The sequence below is a fragment of the Tamandua tetradactyla genome, unplaced genomic scaffold, assembly GCF_023851605.1.
Source record: "Tamandua tetradactyla isolate mTamTet1 unplaced genomic scaffold, mTamTet1.pri scaffold_103_ctg1, whole genome shotgun sequence".
Lineage (NCBI taxonomy): Eukaryota > Metazoa > Chordata > Mammalia > Pilosa > Myrmecophagidae > Tamandua > Tamandua tetradactyla.
Window position 1 is genome coordinate 511,171 of NW_027518261.1, and position 22,953 is coordinate 534,123.

General features: G+C 35.1%; 1 protein-coding gene across 1 annotated transcript in view; it reads left to right on the top strand.

Annotated features, from left to right (window-relative positions):
* The window catches only part of LOC143673066 (structural maintenance of chromosomes protein 6-like), a 75,884-nt gene that overhangs the window by 26,132 nt on the left and 26,799 nt on the right, over positions 1-22,953 (top strand). Inside the window, exons 3-4 of the mRNA XM_077147440.1 lie at positions 20,978-21,169; positions 21,648-21,774. Coding sequence (XP_077003555.1) covers positions 21,652-21,774 — 123 coding nt within the window. The 5' untranslated portion in view covers positions 20,978-21,169; positions 21,648-21,651. The remainder of the gene's footprint in view (positions 1-20,977; positions 21,170-21,647; positions 21,775-22,953) is intronic.

The following is a 22,953-nucleotide window of genomic DNA, read 5'->3' on the forward strand; positions in this document are numbered from 1 at the left end:
GGAATTTTTTCCTAATTGCCTCCTCAGGTCATTACTAGTATATAGAAACATTACTGATTTCTGCACATTAATCTTATATTCTGCCATTTTATGAATTTAATGGCTCAGGTAGCTTTATTATGTATTTCTCAGGATTTTCCAAATATAGAATAATGTCATCTGCAAATAATGAAAAACTTGCTACTTCCTTTCTGATTTAAATGCCTTTTATTTCTTTTGTTTGGGGGGGGTGAGGGGAGTGCATGGTCTCCCACATGAAAGGTGAGCATTCTACCCCTGAACCACCCATGCACCCTGAAACTTTTATATCTTTTACTTGCCTAATTTCTCTAGCTAGTACTTCCAGCACGATGTTGAATAATAGTGGTGAAAGTGGGCATCCTTGTCTCATTCCTGCTCTTAGGGGAGAAGCTTTTAGAGTCTCACCATTGAGTAGATGCTGGCTGTGGTTTTTCTTTGTATTTATGCTTTATCACATTGTAGAAGTTTCCTTCAATTTCTACCTCGCGAAATGTTTTTATCAGAAAAGAATGCTGAATTTTCTTGAATGCTTTTTTAGCATCATTTGACCTGATCATGTGATTTTTTTTCCCTTTTGATTTGTTACCATGTGGTATTTGATTGATTGATTTTCTTATGTTGAAACAGCCTTGCATGCCTGGAATAAACCCCACTTTGTCGTGGTGTATAATTCTTTTAATGTGCCTTTGGATTTGATTTGCAATATTTTGTTGATCAATTTTGCTTCTATATTCATTAGGGAGATTGGCCTGTAGTGTTTCTTTCTTATAGTAACTTTCTCTGGTTTTGATATTAGAGTGGAATTAGCTTTATAAAATAAGTTAGATTTTCCTTTTTTTTTCTTCAATATTTTGGAAGAGTTTGAGTAGGAATGGTGTTAGTTCTTTTTGGAATGCTTGGTAAAATTCCCCTGTGAAGCCATCTGATCCTAGGCTTTTCTTTGTAGGGAGGTTTTTGATGACTGATTGACTCTCTTTACTTGTGATTGGTTTGTTGAAGTTCTCTGTTTCTTCTTGAATCAGTGTAGGATTTCATATTATTCTAAGAAGTCCTCCTTTTCTTCTAAGTGGTCTAGTTTACTTGTGTAAGTTGCTTATAGTACCCTCTTATGATTTTTTAAATTTGTTCAGGATCCATAGTAATGATTCCCCTCTCATTTTTAATACTGTGTACATCTTTCTTTTTGGCTTTGTCAGTCTAAGAGCTAAGGATTTATCAATCTTACCGATCTTCTCAAAGAACAAACTTTTGGTTTTATTGATTCTTCCTATTGTTTTGTTCTCCAGTTCATTTATTTCTGCTTCAATCTTTGTTGTTTCTTTTCTTCTACATGCTTTAGGGTTAGATTGCTGCTCTTTCTCCAACTTGTTCAGTTGTTCATTTTAGTCTTTGCATTTAGCTCTTTCTTCCCCCTGTACGCATTTAGAACTATAAATTTCCCTCTCAGCACCACCTTTGCTGCATCCCATAGGTTGTGATATGTTGTATTCTCATTTTCATTCATCTCTAGATATCTACTGCTTTCTCTTGCAATTTCTTCTTTGACCCACTGGTTGCTTAAGAGTGTGTTGTTTAACCTCCATATATTTGCGAAAGTTCTGTTTCTATGGTGATTATGGATTCCTAGCTTCATTTCCTTATGGTCTGAGAATGTGTTGTGAATAATTTCAGTCTTTTAAAATGTAGTGAGATCTATTTTGTTCCCTAGCATGTGATCTATTCTTGTGAACATTCCATAAGCACTAGAGAAGTATGTATATCTTGGTGTTTTGAGATGCAGTGATCAGTATATATCTATTAGGTCTAATTCATTTATCACCTTTTTTAGGTTCTCTATTTCCTTATTGTTACTCTATCTGGTTGTTCTATCTATAGAAGAGAATGGTGTACTGAAGTATCCCACTATTATTGTAGAACTGTGCATTGCTCCCTTCAGTTTGCTCCTTTCAATGTATGCCTCATGTACCTTGGAGCTCTTTGATTGGGTGCATAAACATTTATGATTGTTATCTCTTCTTGGTGAATTGTTCCTTTATCAATGTATAGTGTCTTTCCTTGTCTTTTATGATATCTTTGCATTTAAAGCCTATTTTGCCTGATATTAGTATATCTACTCCTTCTTCCTTTTGGTTATACCTTGTGTGGAGTATTTTTTCCATCCTTTTCACTTTCAATCTATTTGTATCCTTGGATCTAAAATGAGTCTCTTGTAAACAGCATAGAGATGAATCATATGTTTTAATCCATTCTACCAATCTGTATCTTTTAATCAGGAAGTTTGATCTATTCACAGTCAAAGTTATTACTGGAAAGATAATATTTGAACCAATCATCTTATCCTTTAGTTTTCTTTGTCAGATCTATTTTTCCCCACTCTCTCTTTTAATGCTTTGTTACCCTTACTAATACTCTTCAATACTGTGCCTTGTAAAGGCCTCTCTCTCTCTCTCTCTTGTCTTTTTTTTTCCAGCTGACAGAACAACCTTTAGTATTTCTTGCAGGGCAAGTCCCTTTTAAACATATTCCCTCAGCATTTGTTTGTGTGTGAAGATTTTAAACTCTCCCTCACTTTTGAAGGACAGCCTTCCTGATTAAATAGTTCTTGCCTGAAATTTTTTTCTCTTAGAATATTAAATATGTCATACCACTGCCTTCTCACCTCCATGGTGCCTGTTGAGTAGTCAGTACTTGGTCTTATATGGCTTCCCCTGTATGTAGTGAATGGCTTCTCTCTTGCTGCTTTCAGGGCTTTCTTATCCTCTTCAGCATCTGACAACCTGATTAGTATGTGTCTTGGAGTGGTTCTATTTTAAAATATTCCATTTGGAGTTCATTGGGCTTCTTTGATTTGCATATATATGTTTTTTATAAGGGTTGGGAAGTTTTTCCTAATTATCACTTCTTAAAGTCTTCCTCACCCTTTTCTCTTTTCAGTCTGGGACACCAGTGATTCTTGTATTTATGTGCTTCATCTTATCCATCATTTCTCTGATATTCAATTCACATTTTCCCATCTTTTTCACCATGTGTTTTTTAGTGCATTCACATTCAATTGTGTTCTCCTGTAGTTCACTTATTCTTTCTTCTGCTTCTTCAAATCTGCTGTTGTGTGTCTATAGCATATTTTTATTTGATTTATAGTATCTTTCATTTCCATAGGATCTGCTATTTTCCTATTTACTCTTCCAAAGTATTTTTATGCTCCTCTAGTGTCTTCTTGATATGCTTTACGTATTTGGCCAGCCCATCGAAGTTATTTTGGAGATTTGTGTGTACTTATTTGATTAGTTGCTCCAAATTCTTCTTTAATTTGGTCATTTGGCCATCTCTTCTTCCACCTTCATGTGCTTTGCTATTTTCTGCTGATTTCTTCAGATTTAATTATCTTGATAATATTCTTTCAAAAGTTTATTTCCCTTGCTCACCTAAGGTTTTATAGTTGCTTGGATTTGCATTAAAGGTTTCCTTTGGCACTTGGTGTGTCAGCAATTCCAGTCCAAGCAAGGCCAAAGCCTCTCATGGGAGATGTAAGTCTATTTGGACCTATATAGGAGATATGGCAGAACAGCAACTTGTCAGGGTACACTTTACATTCCTGGTAGATGGTGGTCTTGGTTCACCTCCTTCTCTCAAGCCTGCTTTTCCCTGACTGTGTCAGCCACCTGGGTGGGGTCCAAACCAGGTAAAATTTCAGTCATTGGGGCAGTCTTCATGCACGCTGGAGATCTCCAGCCCTGGGGGTCTGGGGTGGATGCTGTGCATTTTGCTGGAGAATTCACTTGAGGACATGATGGGTCTGGTGATTACCAGCCTTCTGAGGAGAAGAAAACTCAGGCTGTGGAGTTGTAAGTTTCATCCTTCCCAGCCCTCAGCCAGCTTGTAGGTGCCCTGCTAGTCAGCAGCCTGCAAGATCCCTGCCCACCATGAACCATGGGACACTGATGGGGGCTGAGGCTCTTGGTGCTTTTGTATGGCTCTCTAGCATGCCCCTGCCATTCACACTGTGAGTGCCATGGGATTCCATGGAGAACGGACACGACTGCAGAGCATAGAGTGTTTCTATTGCCTGCTAATTGTCAGATCAGCTCTGCTATGCTCTGTGTCCCCTCTCCTCCTAAGGGGAAACTCCCCAAGTCATCTCCAAACCAAGCACCCATAGTAACCTGCCTCAGGTTTGGGGGTAGGTACTGCACACCACAGCAAGTTCTCTGAGTGGGCTAAAAGAAGTCTATGGATTTCCAAATTCCTATACCTGAGCTCCTGGCTTTGGGGCTGAGAGGTGACTCCTAAACTGGTTGTAGAGATGGGAAAGCTGGAGTGCTCAACTCCTTCACCCACTGTGGGGTGGCACGTAGCAGCTGGCCCCGGAGTTGGACATGATTAAAATAAACTCATGCCATCCTTTGTGTCATAATTTCTCCACATTTTTATCTCGGTCCTCCCTATATAAAGTGGCCACTTATATCTTGAACTGTTGTCCTAGTTATTTTCTGCCTTTTTTCTATTTATTTCATGGAAGGAAAGTTAGTTCTGCCCCTCCTATTCTACCATCTTCCTGATTACTTATTTTCATTTTACATTTTGATTTTGCTACTTAACTCTTCATGATGTTTCATATATATGAAACCTGATATCCTGTATGTAAAAGTTCCAAATAAGCAAGCATTATATCTCAGCACAGTGGTTTGAGGTTGAGCTATGGTCTTACAGTTCATCTTATTAATATCTCAGAGGCAAGCTGTATAAGACTGATTGGCACTTACAAGTCACAATTAAGCTGATAGATGGCCATCACTCCCACAGAAACTATTTGATAGAATGGGATATTGAAAATGAGGACTGATACTCTTACCTCCTAATGCTCTCATAAGCTAGAAGTGGTCTGGTTGCTGCTGTCACTCCCTAGGAATTGATGACCTCACAGCATTGCTTGTGGTGGTGCATTATGGCATATACTTTGAGAATTACTTCAAATTTATTTGTTGTAGAATAATAAAAGTAGCAACAGATGAATAATAACAGCTGTAATAAATTCAAGTATTGTTGATAATCCCATATATATAATTTACTTATGAAGAGCGCAAAGTGTTTTCATAAATCCTTTACCTTTTCTTATAGAAACCTTCACAATGTAGGGGCAGGAAGAAATAAGCATTTAACACTTAAGAAACTCAAAGGGAAGGAGGCAAAGGGGAATGAATTTGAGGACTTTGTCCAGTATATTATTTCAGAATTTCTCAGATGACCCCCCTTTTCTCCTTCTCTCCCATGCCCTCCCAACTAGCCCTAGTGTGCATTGACCCAGTTTGCCTCCTGATCAGAATGTTCTCAGCCTCTCCCTCAGTGTGGATCCATTCATTCATCAATCTTTTTATTTATTCTACTCAGTGTCTTGAGACATTGTCCAATATGGTCCTAAAACTTTCTCCTAGATTATTCTTTTTTTAAAAAAAAAATTATTGTAGCAATAAAGAAATAGACAGAGCGTTTAGTTTGCAGGCTGTCAGAATGTGATGTACCAGAAAAGGAACAGTTTTTAAAGTTTATTTATTTTTTTACATGGGCAGACACCGGGAATCAAACCCGGGTCCTCTAGCATGGCAGGTGAGCATTCTTGCCTGCTGAGCCACTGTGACCTGCCCAGGAACAGTTTTTAAAGAGAGGAATTTATTAAGTTGCTAGTTGACACTTCTAAGGCTGTGAAAATGTCCAAGTTAAAGCAAGGCTGCAAAAAATGTCTGATCTAAGCTATGAGGGAAAGATACCTTGATTCAAGAAGGTGAATGATGTTCAGGGTTTCTCTCTCAGCTGGAAAGGCACATGTCAAACATGATGACATCTGCTAGCTTTCTTCTCCAGGCTTCTTGTTTCCTGAAGCTCTTCCAGGAGCATTTCCTTTGTTCATCTCCAAAGGTCTCTGCTTGCATGGGCCCTCATCTTGTGCGTGTGTGGTTCTCTGAAACTTTTTCCCAAGTGTTTCCTCTTTTAAGGATTCCAGTAAACTGATCAAGACCCACCTGGAATGGGTGGAGTCTCATCTCCCTCTACTCAAAGGTTAATACCCACAATTGCATGAGTCACATCTCCATGGAGATTATCTAATCAAGTTTCCAACCTAAAGTTCAAAATAGGGATTAAAATAAACAGCTGTGTCCACAAGATGGATCAGAATTAAAACATGGTTTTTCTAGTGTACATAATCCTTTCAAACTGGCACAGAGAGGAAAGCACATTATTCATGCAATCAGGGCTCTTGACATTACTTGCCTGAAGAATAATCTCTTGAGGGTTAGTGTAAAGTTCATTTGATTTTGGGTAAATTTGATATGAATATATTTATTATGTTTCTTGATAAAACATTGTCAACTTTTCTGAGGAAAAGAAAATTGAACAGTTAATTTATGAGTGAAAAAAGAAGTATTGATAAGTTGTTAAATATACAATGGGACTTTAAAGGATATTTTCATTGATATCTATTAAAATTTGGGGGTAAAATCTGGTGAATCTTCTTTAGCAAATGAGAAGGGGTATAATCAAAATATTTATCAGAGTCCCTTATTCAGTTGACACATTTCTGGTACTAGTAAGAATGGCTAAAGGAGTCCAGTGGAAGTGGCACATCCCCTGAGAGGCAAGTTCCTTTCCAGAACCTATAAGAGGAGGATCCACTTCAAAGGGAGCACACTCTATATTAGAAGTCAACTCCTTAAGATGCTAAATGGTCCACTTCCTCATTTGCTCTTCCCTTCTGCGTTCTCAGAGTTTGATTTTTGCCTCCTTGAGCTAAAGCCTGAAATTCAATTCTGTGATAATTAAATCCTTGGACTGTGAAAATTTGGCCCTTTTCTGGGTTGCCATCATTTATTTCATCTATAGCAAAGCTCTTGAGTCTGACTTTTTTAGAATCCTGTAATTTTAACTTTCTTGTAAGATTATTGTAGGGATTAAAAGAGATAACATGGACAAAGCTGCCCAATACATTGCATAGCAGAGAGGATGTGTTTTATAAATGCAAATTACCATCCCCTTTTATTCTGACAGTATCCCTGCTCTTTTCCATAATCATCTTCATTGAAATATGCATCTTGCAAGTCACTCAGTATATTTCAGTTTCCTAAGCATATAATAGATACTTAAATCCATGGAGATATATAATAAATTAACCATGGCTTTCATTTCCCTTATTAAAATAAATTTATAAGAAAAATGCTCAGTTTGGATTCTCCCATATCAAAATAAATAAATACAAAATGAAAGAATCACTGAGGTTGAGAAAATTCATATAAAGGCAATTAAAATAATATCCTGAGAAACCTATACCCCTTATAAGTGATTGTTTTAAAACTAAATTACTTATTCTGGTGTTTCTAATTACTCTCTTTTTCAGTGTTCCCATCATTTTCATTTAATGGATTAAGTTTCTCTTAAGCAATATGGCAAAAATATTCTGAAAATTTTCCTAGCTTTAAAAATAATTATATAATTAATTCAATTTGACAGAAATACTCATTTCTTTAAAAAATCATTGTTGAAAGTGTGTGCTAGTGATAAAAATATGGAATTATATAATACAATGGCAACATAGTTTCTTTATGGTATTTGGATTACATTGGTAGAACTTCCTTTTACTTTCCACCTTGTTCTTTATCTTTTTATTATAATATTTAATTTCACATGCAATCAAAATCTGTACTTGATCTAGTTTTACTTTCTATTCTGTTTCAGTATCAAATTATATCTAAGTATGTACTGTGAAATTTTCATTCTTCTTAATGTCATATTTGGTTGGCCATGAATGTTCTTCAGTGGTGCAAATTCCCAGGGCCAAATTCTAAAGGATCGATAATAGTTCATCAGATGCTTGCAATTGTCAAGGAGTTTTAAGCAATTAGTGAGTTTCAGTGTTAAAAATGAAAACATGTTGAGATCTATTTTTTAGGTATATTATTTTTAGACAAAACAGACTTTTGTGAAGAGGTAATTATTTCTTAAATTTTGCTGCATGTAGAAAGATAAAAACCATCACTCTGTTTTGCAGTATGTTCTGAAGATAATAAAATTACATTTCATGTAATTACATTTCATGTAATTTTATGTAATAAATTTTAATATATGGTAGGTTGAAGTCATTTCATTGTACTTGTGCTTCTGGACATCCCCTTGTATAAATGTATATGTGTATAAATTTTTATTATTATTGTAAAAATGAAGGAAGCATCCACAATCAAGCTTGGCATGTGTTACTTTACAGTCCTCTATGTGTGCTTTGGAAAGTACAGGTGGCTCATTTAGAAGCAGCCATATTTCCTGCTGAGTGGCTCCCTATAAATGGGTGCCCTGTACTACTATCCTGCTTTCACAGAAGCCCTGCAGAAGTAACCAAAAGACTCCAGCTCACTGAACTCCTCCTCTGAGTACCATTTAAAAATGATGCTTGTCCATTCTGTTCTCCTTAATTTCTCATTTATGTAGTATTAAGATATCCAGTGAAATTCAGCCCTGAGGATCAGGACCATGTCTTTACATTTAAATACCATATGATATATGGTGTCATGTAAAAATACCATCTACTAAGTGTTCAATGATATGTGTTGAATTGATGAGTGAATGTCCCTCTGAATTAGAATATGTTGACCTTTGTGGTTATATGGTGATTTTTTCCGTATACAGGTTGTGAGCTCCTGGTGGGCAAGGACTAGAGTTAATTAATTTTGCATCTTCAGTACCCTGCAAAATATCTAGAGCAGATAAGCATTTTATAAATATATACTAAGTGATTTAATTAATAAATGAATAATTTAGCTAAAAGGATAAGGTACTCTAGATATGCATTCCCAACCAGATATCCATTAATATATTAGATCAAAAAAGAATAGAAAATGTTTTATTAGGAAATTATACCCTCAAATATATTTCATGAAAAAAAGAAATATTGCTAGATTAAGCTACTATATATAATATACTAGCTTCACCATCAGGTAGAAATCATAATTAAAAGGACATTTTAGGAGAATAATATTAAAAGCTTAATACTTAACACTCAGAGTAATAGTTTTCTACATCAACATTTTTATTTTAAATTGAAATAAGATGCAGAAGTCATGTATAATGTGAAAATATTTAGCAGTAAAGCCTGACCAATACTAATATTAATCAGATAACTGTAGGGTAAAGCCTGACCTATACTAGTATTAATCAGATAACTGTAGGCTAATTCTGTATCATAAAAGGAGCAATGGTTATAAAAACCTATGGAGACTCCTTTTAAAAAAATATTAAAAAGGGAAAAGAACCTTCTGTGCTTTCCCTGATTATTATCACCAATATACAGAGAAATGGGTACATATCCACCTACATAATGGGGTAAAATAAAAAATAGAAAAGCTAACAGAAAATAAGTGTCAGGGACAACAGAGAATACAAATATGTTAGAAATAAGAGTGAATGTATTTGTTATGATTAAATGTCAATATTGATTCATGTTTTACTTATTTCTATTACTTGTTTACTTAGTATACTGTGTTGCTATTTATGTTTGATCTCTGTTTTGGACTATAACATTCATATAGACCAAGATTTTCTTGTTCTATGCCCCTAAATGTTCAGTGCACACTTGTTTTTAATTACTGTATAGAAGTTGTAAGTAAGGAACTTCATTACTTCTCCAGATTAGGACCATAGATTCATAATGAGACAACACTAACATTTATGACTTGACACTACGGGTGTTTCTCTTGTATCTACTCCATCTCTTGCATGAGTGCTGTTCTTTACCTCCTTGTTCTTTCCTCGCTGGAGACAACCCATCTTTCATCTACTGGCCTTCCACCTCCTTTCATCTCTGTTGAGAGAGATGCACTATCATATATTTCCAGAGAATATATTAATATATTTTCATGCTTCATAAAAACCCTCAATCTTATCTTTCATCTATTACTTCAGTCTGACCTTCAACATTAAATAAATATCATTGTAGTATTCCTGCCTATGTGTTTTTCCACTCCAGTCTATGCTCCATGTTACTACTAATTATCTCTCTAAAATACAAATGCATTTGTGTCACTTCCTTGTGTAAACAGTTATTGCTGTTTTTTTTCCCATTACATATTCAGTAATGCCTAATCACCCTTCTAGATGGATCACATGGTACCTTTTCTACAAAGCTTTGTCCTCTTCCTTCAACTACTCCTAGCTTCCCTTCGTGTCTCTCTAGGTTGTCACACAAATGAATACATAGCATTTATCATACTGTTTTTCTCAATATTTATTTTCTAATCTATGTAAACAGGTAGACTGTGGATGATAGGGGCTCTGTTTCATTCAACTGCACTCACACTGCCCAAAAAAGTTCCTGGATTAGAAGTGATAATAAATATGTTTTGAAAAGAGAGTCACCGCACTGATTATAAATTCTTACCACAGTGTACAGATTAAAACAATATTCACTAATGAGATGCATTTAAAAGCGGATTCAGATTAATTGAAATAGGCTCAGTCCATTCATTTCCAGTCAATCCACTTAGATTCTTGATCCTGATCTTACTTCAAGTTCCTTGATTCTCAAATTCTCTGACATTTAAACATCCTCAGTGCTGATGATCCAGGATGTTTAATATTTAAAATCAGTGGCAAGCTGAATAATTGGACTTCTTTTATGAAAATTTTCAAAACATATTAAGAATTTGGATTACTGGGTATCACTGCAGAAGATCTGAGTTCATCAAACATTAAAGATTAGATTTATATATTATATTTAGAATTATAAAATATTTCATGATTGACTCCTGTAATTCTTATCTGTGATTAGCTTGCTTTATGTTACTCATGACTCATTTGACAGTCAGAAAAATAGGTGATTATTTTGGTTATATCATTTTTATTCAGGGCTTTACATTTTTTGACGTTTTACCCTGGAGCTCATAAGTTCACTTTTCTGTTTAAATATCATCACCATCCTATTGAATATTGCTATTTTTGGAAAGAAAAAAGAGTGTATTTCCCTAAGATTGCTCACATATTCACAGAATAGCAATAACAAAGCTTAATATAATTGTACAACTGGTGGGGGAAATAAGTTAAATAAAAAGTAGCTGACAAATCAACTTGAAACCATTAACAGTTCTAGCTAAAAAAAAGTAGACGTATATTAATAAATCATAATTTAAAAATCAAACCCATGTATACTTCACCCAGATTATATTTCATGAGTAAGAGTTACATTTTTTAAAAAAATGGATAATTCAAGCATTTCAGGAAATACACTATTATTGAAATTCTCAAGCGCATAACAAAATAAGCTTAAGCAGTGGCCTCTTCTTGAACTCCTTTTCTTTCTGGATGACTGCAAATAAATAGTTAAATAAAATTGAGTATTTAAATTTCCTATGTACCTTCCCTTTTTACTGAATGTTTGTATGAAAATACATCCTTTTTTTTGAGAATGTCAGTGTTTCTCAGATTACTGAGGAAATTTTTACCGAAAGGTACATTTTCCAAAATGAAGTAAATAAGTCTTAGGTAAAGTTATGAAATAATGAGTCTCTATAAAAATTTAAAGTTTTTTCAGTTGCTTATGACAGAAGGTATGAGAGATTCATAAGTGGCAAGTATTCTTCTTCAATTATGTTTCAAAGCTTGTCTGAACATGAACCCACATTCTCAAGAGTTGCTTAGCTAGAGTCTAGGAAACTCACATCATTTCAGTTCCCTTTGTTCAGCCTACATGGATTTCATTTGAGCAGGGTTTTTTTTTCTTTTGTACACAATGGCTTTATTTGGAAGATAACAAATAGTCCAACTACTTGAAAGTTTAAACAAGTGTCTTGTAACACTAACAATTTGCAAGATTTTGAAGAGATATCAAACTTAATCTTTAAAAACCTTAAAACTGGGAAATTATTGCAAAGGACATGGAGTGGTAATTTTCACCAACCTGATGTTTGAAGCTTATTTTTAATAGAAAATTTTGTTCATAGCACCTTTGCTGCTTTTATGACTACAGATTACCAATTAGACTCAAGCATCAATTTTAACTCAATGTTTTGACACAAATAACTAGCTTTAATCTTTTTAGAGGGACTACAGAATAAAAAAGTTACAGTTACTATATTTGTACACTGTTTACTTACAAATTAATGTCCTCAAGATAAATAAATTTAGGATATCTTCTGTATGTTTTCAAAGTTATTTCTCTTGAGCAGTCAGAAGACTAACCATTCTAAGACACATTACATTCTAAGTAAGGCAGGGATATCTCTTCCTTGGAGGGATATCTCTAGAGATGTGGTTATAATTTCTTAACCAAATATATTTGAATTTTTATGAGCAATAGACACCTCTCCTGAAGCAAACACCAAGCAACATCACAGTATTTTATATCATCATTTCAGAATTTTGATATTGCACATCAATTAAACTTATTTATCAATATTTAATAACTGTTGAATATTTTAGAATTAAAAAATGATAGTATATTACTTATTAACCATGGCAAAAAAAACTCAATTGAAATGAATCCTGTTAAATTTATGGACAAAGAGACAGCAGAGCTAAGTTTGCTTTCCTAGTATATGTGGACAGAGCAAAAGCCCGGGAGTTAAGTACTGAATCTAAGTCTAATGTATTATGATATCTTGAGAGATGCTTTGATTCCATGGTGCCAACTTGCCTTGGGTAATTTGTGCAGGCAGGTCAATTTTGTCATGCAGCAAACAAAAAAAAATAAAAAGTAAAGTTTCTAGAGAACCGACTCCAAACCTTTCAAAAGGTTGACCAATATAACCTTCAGTATTTCCTCCAGGTATAAATGTCTATGATTCCAGCTCTAGCTATGCATTTCCATGAAATTATTAAATCATAGCAGAAGCTTAGAAAGAAAAATATGTTCTTCAGTAGACTGAAAAACTGGACACCTGAATTCTGGAATGGCCAAATACTTTTTTTTTAACTTTCTTACAGGAAAGAGGAATGTATTTCCTGTAATAGCATTGGATGAACGTAGAAACTTCAGGTATTTAGAAATTAAGCATAGAACTTCTTTTCAAGCAATAAATTTCATGATTCAATCAAAAGTCTTAAATGATTTTTTGTAAAAATAATAGAAAGCATCATAAAAAATAACAGACAGTTGTTAATATAAAGACTAAGTACTAGATCATAAAGAACTTTGCTGTACTTGTATGCATTACAAGATGTGGGTAGGAACAACAGGAAGTTCTGGGGAAGATTGTTGAATAGGAAGTTCCAGTGCTCACTCATCCTTGAAAAACAGCTAGTGGACAGACAGAAGCTGCCTGAAACAAGTGCTCTGGGGCTCTGGAGGCTATGGGAGCCCTGTACAGCAACAAGGGAAGAGCAGGACAAAGAGGCAGAGAAACTGCAATAAAGAATGGAGTAAATCACTCTGTGGCAACTATTGACTCCTATCCTCCACTCATTTTTTTTATCCTCCACTCTTGAAGTGAGCTGCCTCAGGTCCAGTCCTTGGTTGGCTGCTTTGGATGGGGAGACATGTGGAAGCCCTCTCCCCCAAGAGTGAGTAGGAGTACAGCTGATTACTGATTATGGCTTTTCATCAGTGAATTTAAATCTCTGGATACTGGCTCTGAACTGATGTTTTAGCCCACCCTGAACAGGGATTGCTACAGCCATTGTTTCAACCACACCCCAAGTGGATGAAGGCAGTGCCCATTTAAAGATGCAGGCTCTTCTTAAGGCTGTGGGGAACAGTTTACTGAAGAGCACCATTTTCTGGAAAGGCCAGGAAAGGACACACTTTGGGAGCCATTGAAAAGCTTCTTAATGACTTTCCTGACTCTCACCCCAAGGCTATTTGGAAATTGTCTCTGCCACCTTTGTGGGTCCCTAGTCCTGTTTGGCTGAGAAATGCTGATTTGGGAAAGTCCTCTCTGGGGTGATCCTCCTCCCAGAATTTGCCCTCCAGGCAAAATATAGCTAGAGACAAGGTAAGGAGAGTAAAAAAGTAAAGAGGCAAAACAGAAACAAACAGAATGGATCACAATTCCCTAGAAGTAAGAGAGGAAAGAAAGCTTTCTCTTGGGAGGGAGGACAGGGATGAAACTATTGCACAGACAGTACAATCTTAAAAATTGTACTGCATTCCCAGGATAAGAATCAGATGAAGAAGAGTTGAAAAATTCTGATCAATTAAACATGAGCAGATCTAGAATAAGTTGAACCAAGTATCAAAAAAAGAGCCTTAACACAAAGTCAATCAAGAATAAAACCCAATGAAAGAGAGTAAAATGACTAATCAAGATAATCAGATACCTAGACAGCAGAAAAAATTACAAGCCACATTAAGAAACAAGAATATATGACCCTACTGATTGCATATGTAGAATGGAATGATTTCTAAATGTTGGGTTAGTTAATTTTTTTTAATTAATAAAAAAATAAAAATAAAAAAAGAATATATGACCCAATCAAATAAACAAAGTAAAACATCAGAGAAGACACATATTTGGAACAATTCATCAAATATATTCAAACAAATCTAAATAAATTCAAGGAGATGAAAGAAAATATGGCTAAACACATAATGAATATTAGAAGACACTGGATGAACATAAAGAAGAACTTTAAAATGTGAAAGGTAACCTAAAAGAACATATGGAAATGAAAAGCACAATAGAAATTAAAAACACACCAGAAGCATACAAGAGCAGATGTGAACAGTCAGAAAAAAGAATCAGTTAGCTGATTCATATTCATTGTCATAGAGGATATGACGATTGAAATCTTAAAGACAGAGGAACAGATGGAAAAAAGAAGGGAGAAAATTGAACAAAGTCTCAGGGAATTGAATGTCAACATGAAGCACAGAAACATACACATCATGGATGTCCCAAAAAGAAGAGAGAAGGGAAAATGGTAGAAAGAACATTTGAGGAAATAATGGCCCCAAATTTCCCAACTCATATGAAAGACATAAGAATTCAAGTCCAATATGTACAGTGCACTCCAAACAGTATAAGCCCACATAGACCCACTCTAAGGCACATACTAATCAGAGTGTCAATTGCCTAAGGTAAAGAGAGAATTCAAAAAGCAGCAAGAGAAAAGTGATTCATCACATACAAGGGAACAGCAATAAGATTAAGGACTGATTTCTCATCAGAAACCATGGAAGTGAGAAAAAAGCAGTATGATATATTTGAGGTACTGAAAGAGAAAAACTGGCAGCCAAGAGTTATCTGGCCAAACTGCCTTTCAAAAATGACAGATTAAGGTATTCACAAATAAACAGAAACTGAGAGAATTCATCAAAAAGAGACCTACCCTACAAGAAATACTAAAGGGAGTTACAAAGACTGAAAGGAAAAAACAGGAGACAAAAGCCTGAAGGAGAGTGTAGAAATGAAGATTATCAGTAAGGGTAACTAAAAGGATAAAATGATAGAAAAAATGAGATATGACATATAAAAACCAAATGATAAAATGGTTTCAGTAAATACTGCCTTTCTATAAATGATATTAAATCTTGATGGATTAAAATTCCTAATCAAAAGACACAGATTAGCAGAATGAATAAAAATAATGATCCATCTACATGATTCATACAATGGCCTCGCCTTATACCCAAAGAAACAAATGGGTTGAAAGTGAAAGCCTGGAAAAAGATATTCCAAGATTTTATCTCATTTACAGGAGACACACCTTTGGTTGATAGCAGATATAATGAGCCACAGCTGCAATCAGCTGAATGATGATCTAATAAATCAACCAGCTATGAAATATCCTTGCCACAATGGTCAGGCCAATGCTTGTCTGAACAGACAACTGGGCACATCACCTGGTTAAGTTGACAGCCAAACCTAACTATCACAGATGTAAAGAACTTGTACAAAGAAAACTATACAACATTGCTAAAAGAAATCAAAGAAAACCTAAATAAAAAGTGGGCATTCCTTATTCTTGGATTGGAAGACTAAATGTCATTGAGATGGCAATTCTACCCAAATCACTTTGCAAATTCAATGCAATCCCAGTCAAAATTCCAAGAGCCTACTTTGTAGAAATGGAAAAGACAATAATCAAATTTATTTGGACATCTCAGAGACCCAAAACAGCAACAAATATCTTGTAAAAGAAGAATGAAGTTGAAGAACTCACACTTCCTGACATAAGGCATACTACAAAGCTATTTTGGTCCAAACAGCATGCCATTCACATACATGTAGATATATTGACCATTGGGATTGACCTGCGAGTTCAGAAATAGACCCTCACATCTCTGGCCAGCTGTTATTTGAGAAGGTTCCCAAGTCCACTCAATTGGGACAGAATAGTCTCTTCAACAAATGGTGCTGTGAGAACTGGGTATCTTTACACAAAAGAATTAAAGAGAACCCCATCTCACCCCTTATACAAAAATTAACTCCACAGGGATTAAAGACCTAAATTTCAAGTCCTAGAAGAAAATAGGAAAGCATTTTAAGATCTTGTGGTAGGCAATAGTTTCTTAGACTTTACATCCAAAGCACAAGTAACAAAATAAAAAACAGATACAAGAACCTTCTCAAATTTAAAAAATTTCATGCTTCAAAGGACTTTGTCAAGAAAACAAAAATGCAGCTTTTCAAATGAGAGGGAATATTTGGAATCCACATATCCTGTAAGAGTTTCATGTCAAGGATATATATAGAAACCCTACAACTCAACCATTAAAAAAAATAATTTTAAAATGGGCAAAATACTTGAATAGACATGCTTCCAAAAAGGAAAGCAAAAATGGCCAATAAAGCACATGATAAGATGTTCCATAGCACTAGCTTCGGGAAATGCAAATCAAAACCACAATGAAATATCATTTCACAACCACTAGATGGCTACCATTTAACAAAAAAGAGAAAATTATAAGGGTTGAAAGGATATGAAGAAATAGGAATGCTCATTGATTGCAGGTGGAAATATAAAATGGTGCAGCCTCTGTGTAAGACAGTTTGTTAGTTCCTCAGGAAGCTACATATAGAATTGCCAAATGATCTGGCAATCCCTTTAGTAAGTATATACACAGAATAATTGGAAGCAGGGACTCAAATAGATATTTGCACACTGATGTTCATAGCAGCTTTATTCACAATTGCCAAAAATGGAAGCAACCCAAGTGCCCATCAACCAGTGAATGGATAACAAACTGTGGCATATACATACATATGATGGAATAATATTCAGCCCTAAGAGGAAAATAAGTCCTGATGCATGCAACAACACAGATGAACTTTGAGGAAATTATGTTGAATGAGATAAGCCAGACACAGGAGGACAAATATTGTTCAATCTTGCTGATATGAACTAATTATAAGTAAACTCATATTAGTTAGAATCTAGGTTACCAGGAGATAGAGTGGGGAGCAGAGTAGAGAATGGGGAGCATCTTCTTAATTTTTGCAGAATTTCTAATTAGGTTGATTGTAAATGGATGGTGAGGATGATAGCACATTATTGTGAGTGTAATTGACAACACTGAATTATGCATGTAAATGTGGTTGAAAGGGGAAGTTTTGGGTCATGTATGTTACTAGAAAAAGTTAGAGGATAAAATATGGGACTTACAACACAATGAACCATGTTGTAGATGATGACTGGTTAATAGTACAAGTATAAGAATGTTCTTTCATGAATCAAAACAAATTTACATCACTGTTACAAAGTGTTAATAATAGAGTGGTATATGGGACAAAATATACCTAATGAAAACTATAGACTATACTTAGTTTATATTCTCTAATTAATTGTAACAAATGTATCAAACAAATGAAAAGTGTCAACATTAGGGTGTATATGAGAGTGTTATGTTTTTGTATGATCTTTATTTAACCTACAAGTTCTTTAATTAAACTAATAATAACAATAATTTAAAAACATTATGTGAAGTGAAAGAAACCAGACACAAAGCTCTACATATGGTATTATTCCATTTGTATAAATATAAATATAAATAAATCTATAGAGACAGAATTAGATTAATGGTTATGTAAGGCTGGGGAAGGATAGAGGGTTTGAAAGGTGATTGCTAAGTTTGGGGTTTTTCTTTTTGGAGTAATGAAAATGTTCTGAAAATTGATTGTTGTAATGAATGCCCAACTCTGTGATAGCATTAAAAGTCATTGATTGCAACTTCAGATTGTAAGACAGTGGATATATCTCAGTAAATGCTTTAAAAAAACACAAAGTTAAAAAGAAATAAAAACAGTAATTGGATTGAATATTTAGAAAAGTAATAAAACAGAGATGTTTGTAAAATATTCATCCCGGGTAAAGTTTACTTGACTTTTTAATTGAAAAATCATCATTGGTTTCCTTATTTGTTTTTTTTTTCATACTTGTTCCTGCCTAGTTCCAAAAAAGGCTTTAATGCAAATTTCAGAACAGGGGAAAACCTTTGTTCACACCAATTTTAAAATGGGTTATTTTTGGATGTTAGGACTTTGGTAATTTATTCAGTTGACATCTTTAAAGGTCATACTCTCTGAACATAGGAGGATCTTCTGAATGACATTTTAAGAATTAATATCAATAAATTACCTGTAGTACTTATGAGACATTTCCTAAGTCACAGAGGAAAATCGCTGCCTTTACTTTACGAACATAGGCATAAACATCAAAAGAAGAAACCCTAAAATCTAATACATGCTGTGTAACAACCTACAGTCAGGAAGTAATTTATTTTAAAAATGAAAGGTTTTGGAGAAGTTACCGAGACCATTTCTGGGTCCAGCTCTCATGATTCCTGACAGATATTTGTGTCTCACAGCTTAGTTTAAAAGCTTTAAATGAAATGGGCCAAATTATTCCCATTCTGAGTCTGAATATAGTCCTTTTCAGCAGTTGACAAGTCTAAATGATGCCAGGCATTCATGAAATTTTAAATATTGCTAAATTACGTAGTTCTTTTAATTGCATGTACACCAATTTCAACAATCTAATCCAGTATTTTAAACATTTTTGATTTCAAAATATTCATTCAATAAGCATTTTTATAAACCATAAAAATCTAGATTTCTAGTGCCCCCTGAGAAATCAGAAGCTCAGATCACACCAGCAGGACAACATGTCATGACTGCTCATTGACTCAGCCTTCCCCAATCCTTCAATCCCTTTTGTCATATGCATGCATCTTTCTTCACTGGTAAGATCTGCATCGCACCACTAGTATTTGAGCCTATCACCTTAGTATAGATTTTTTTAAATTCATTCAGAGTTATGTTACAATTGTATAAAGAATAATCATAAACTTTTTACCCTTTTTGTTTATATTTTACATACCTGGATTTCATTTGTCTAATGGATATTCCCAATTTTGTACCCCACTGGCAAGCGATGCTCAGCCTCAGCATATTTTATTTGAATTCAAAGTAATATCCTAGAAACATTATTTATTGCCATTAGTGGAGCCTGCTCAAAGCATGACCTATGAAAAGCCCCACTTCCTGACACCCTCCCCCTCTTCTATTTCCCCCCTCTTCCTGACACTTTCTATGGTTTTGTTTTCTAAAGCACGACTTAGAGTCTATCACTTCCAAACACAAGAACCAAGTAAAGTAACAAAAACTTCCATTTGTTTTCCTTGTGTGAAAAGAAGACAGGGCTAAATGATCTGTGATGCCTTTTATGATGCTAACAGTCATGCTTTTTGTTATATATTAATATAATAATTGAATACATCACAATCTTCCCACTTATCTTTACACTATGCAGGCAGGACATAGCCAAATATTTGGATTATCCTTGGACCTATACGGGATTGGGACCATTAAATTTTCCTTTATTCCTTCCTCTTCTTTGTGGCAGTTTAAAATTTCCTTTTCTCTATATTCTAGACATCTTGAATTACAATTTTTTGTATTTCATAAATGAATCAGAGTTTTCATAAACTCACTAATGGTAAGCCTAATGCTGCTACTTTAGAGAAGAAAACTTTGCTTAGCATCTAAGTGTAAATTATCAAATTTGTATACTTTCCTTTCCTCCATACAAAGAGCTATAGAATTCAATCTCAATTTTATAGACATCTCCTGGGTAAAATTGTATTGTGAATTAAGTATATTTTTCCTAAGTGGAAGGTATCTTAAAATGTGAGTTTTGATAGACAGACTTAAAAAAAAGTGCAAATGTAGCACATTCTTTTTTTTTCTTTTTTAAGAAATGGAAGAGGTGAAAGTTGGTGGATATAACAGTAAATAGACCACATGATATTTCAAGTTTCCAATTCTAGTTTTTAAAATACTCAACATTTGCATCATGAAGAGAGAAATATGTTATTGTGAGATTGTCTTCACAGAAGGTCTTAAAATATGGTTTCACATAAGAGCAATATACAGCTCTCAGCATGACAGAAGCTGAATCTTGATTTCTGCCATATACGTACTTGAGTTTAAGAGCTTAGTTTGATGAAGTCATTATAATGATTCACTTATGGAATTTCTATTTTGCATGGAGTTGCTAGAGATCCTGATAATTGTGTGTCATAAGGTATGTGACAGGTGGTAATTCATAAGTCCTCAGTCTTTTGCGGGGAGGAACAACTTTTTAATTCCCCATGAAGATCTTAGAGTTTGGAAGAAGTGGGCATGAAGATTGGTGGTTTTTGAAAATGGTTGGTAAAGTCCCTGAAAAGATCCCTGGTGGCACAAATGTGTGTAACCTTCCCTCCTGCATGCCCCAGGTGGTGAAAGAACAGATTTGGAGGCAAAGTCTTGCAGTTCAGTCAGGTAAAGCTTTGCAACTTACTGTACACATCTAGTATTCTGACTGGAGATATGGATTATAGCTGGCTTCACTGGTGACCATTCAGAAGTTTGTGAAAAAAGACTTTCCTTAATAATATTAATGGAGAGGAACAAATAAGGTTCTCCAGCTTTATTTCATCTTTATTTTAGAGCTAGCATGTATTCTAACTTTACTTCTCTTGCTGTTCCTTTCTTTCTTGTAGGTTCTGATCTAGTAAAATGTGAAGATCCAGGAATTCCTAACTATGGCTATAAGATCCGAGATGAGGGCCGCTTCACTGACCGTGTAGTTCTGTACAGCTGTAATCCAGGCTATGCCATGCATGGCAGCAGCACTCTCACCTGCCTGAGTGGAGACAGAAGAGTATGGGATAAACCACTGCCTTCTTGCATAGGTGAGTTTGAAAGCAAGCTCAGATAACTGTGTGAAAGCTTGACCTAGGAGCACTTGTACCATATTGACTTGACTTAAAATTTTGTAAGAGGGAAGGATATTTTTAATGCTTTCTTTCTAGTTTGTGTGCATGTGTGGGTTTGTATTCCTAAAACTGTGTGTGTGCGTGTGTGTGTTTAAACTCTTCCCTTGAGTATGAAAGATTTCTTATTTATTTAGGATATAGGCTCAGATATATTATTGGGATTATAACATGAGTGTCTCATTGTTTTATTTTTCTGGCTATAATTATACAGAAAATAATTCCTGCCAGGATAATGGTTGGGAAGAAATAAAGAAGGAAAAAGATAAAGATAGATTTATTATGATCTCTTTTTCTCTGTATATATTACTGAAATGATCGTTTGGGTTTCTAAGGAAGTTAAATAGAAACTTGTAATATGTGGAGTATATTCCCCATGTTTCCATGTACATTACAGTGGAATGCAGTGGTTGGATTCATGCTGCCACTTCAGGGTGCATCTTGTCTCCTGGCTATCCAGCTTCCTATGGCAACAATCTTCACTGCACTTGGATCATAGCGGCAGACCCAGGAAAGACCATCAGGTATTCCTTTTATTTTGGTTTCAGTGATTTGAGAATCTAGGAGTGTCTTCTGTTCTGGTGGTAGAGCTAATACTACATGCATTATCCATGATGGGATGTAAATTTCTGACCTACAGAAGAAAACCTAAGGTATGAGTACATTTTCCTTTGGCTCACTTTCTTACTCTGATACTCCTTTGAAAACTGTTAAGCCATATATGATAAAGATAAAATGAAAGTCTATGTTATGGATTTAATTGTATCCCCAAAAGAGTGAAGTCCAAGTCCTCACCCCAGGGTCCTGTGAATGCAAACTATTTGTCAACAGCATCTTTGAAGATGTTATTTAAAGTAGAGTCACAGTGAATTAGCATGGGTCCTAAACCAACGTGACTGGTGTCCTTATAAGAAAATGAAATTTGGACACAATAGGAGTAAGACAGAGGCAGAGAGAGAGAGAGATAGAGAGAGAGAGAGAGACATCCATGTGACAGGCAGATGGATTATGCCACAAGCTGAAGAACTTCATGGATTACTGGTGTCCACTAGAAGCCAGAGGATAGTCAGCAATGCATTCTCCACTAAGGGAACCTTCATTTTAGACTTTTGATTTCCAGAACCATGAGATAAAGCACTTATGTAGCTTAAGCTGACTAGTTTGTGGTATTTTGTTACAGCAACCCTGGAAAACTGAGATAGTATATCAATTAGCTTTTATAGCATGACAAACTATCCTCCAAACTTAGTGGTTCTGAACAACTGTTTATCTTCTCTGGACTTTATGGGTTGTCTAGGCAGTGTTTTCCTGATCTGGGCTAACTTGGCTGGGACTTGGAGGTCTAGGATGGTCACACTCAGTTATCTGGGCTTCAGCTGAGACACTGGGAAAAGTGGAACCTCTCTGCCCCAGGATTCTCTTCCTTTATGGGCTAGTCTTAATCACATGAGGAAAGGGTTCCTAGCAGGAAAGGCACAAACATTTCCAACATCTGCTTGCATTACATTTGCTAACAGGCTATTTGGAAAGCTTGGTCAAGATAAGATTCAAGAAATAGACTCCACCACTTAATGGGAAGACATGCAAAGTCATATCACAAACAGGGATGTGAGGAAATTGTAGTCATTTCACAGTATCCAGAGTAAGTTTGAGATATATCAAAATTATTACAGTGTAAAGTTACAAATTTAAAGGAAAATGAT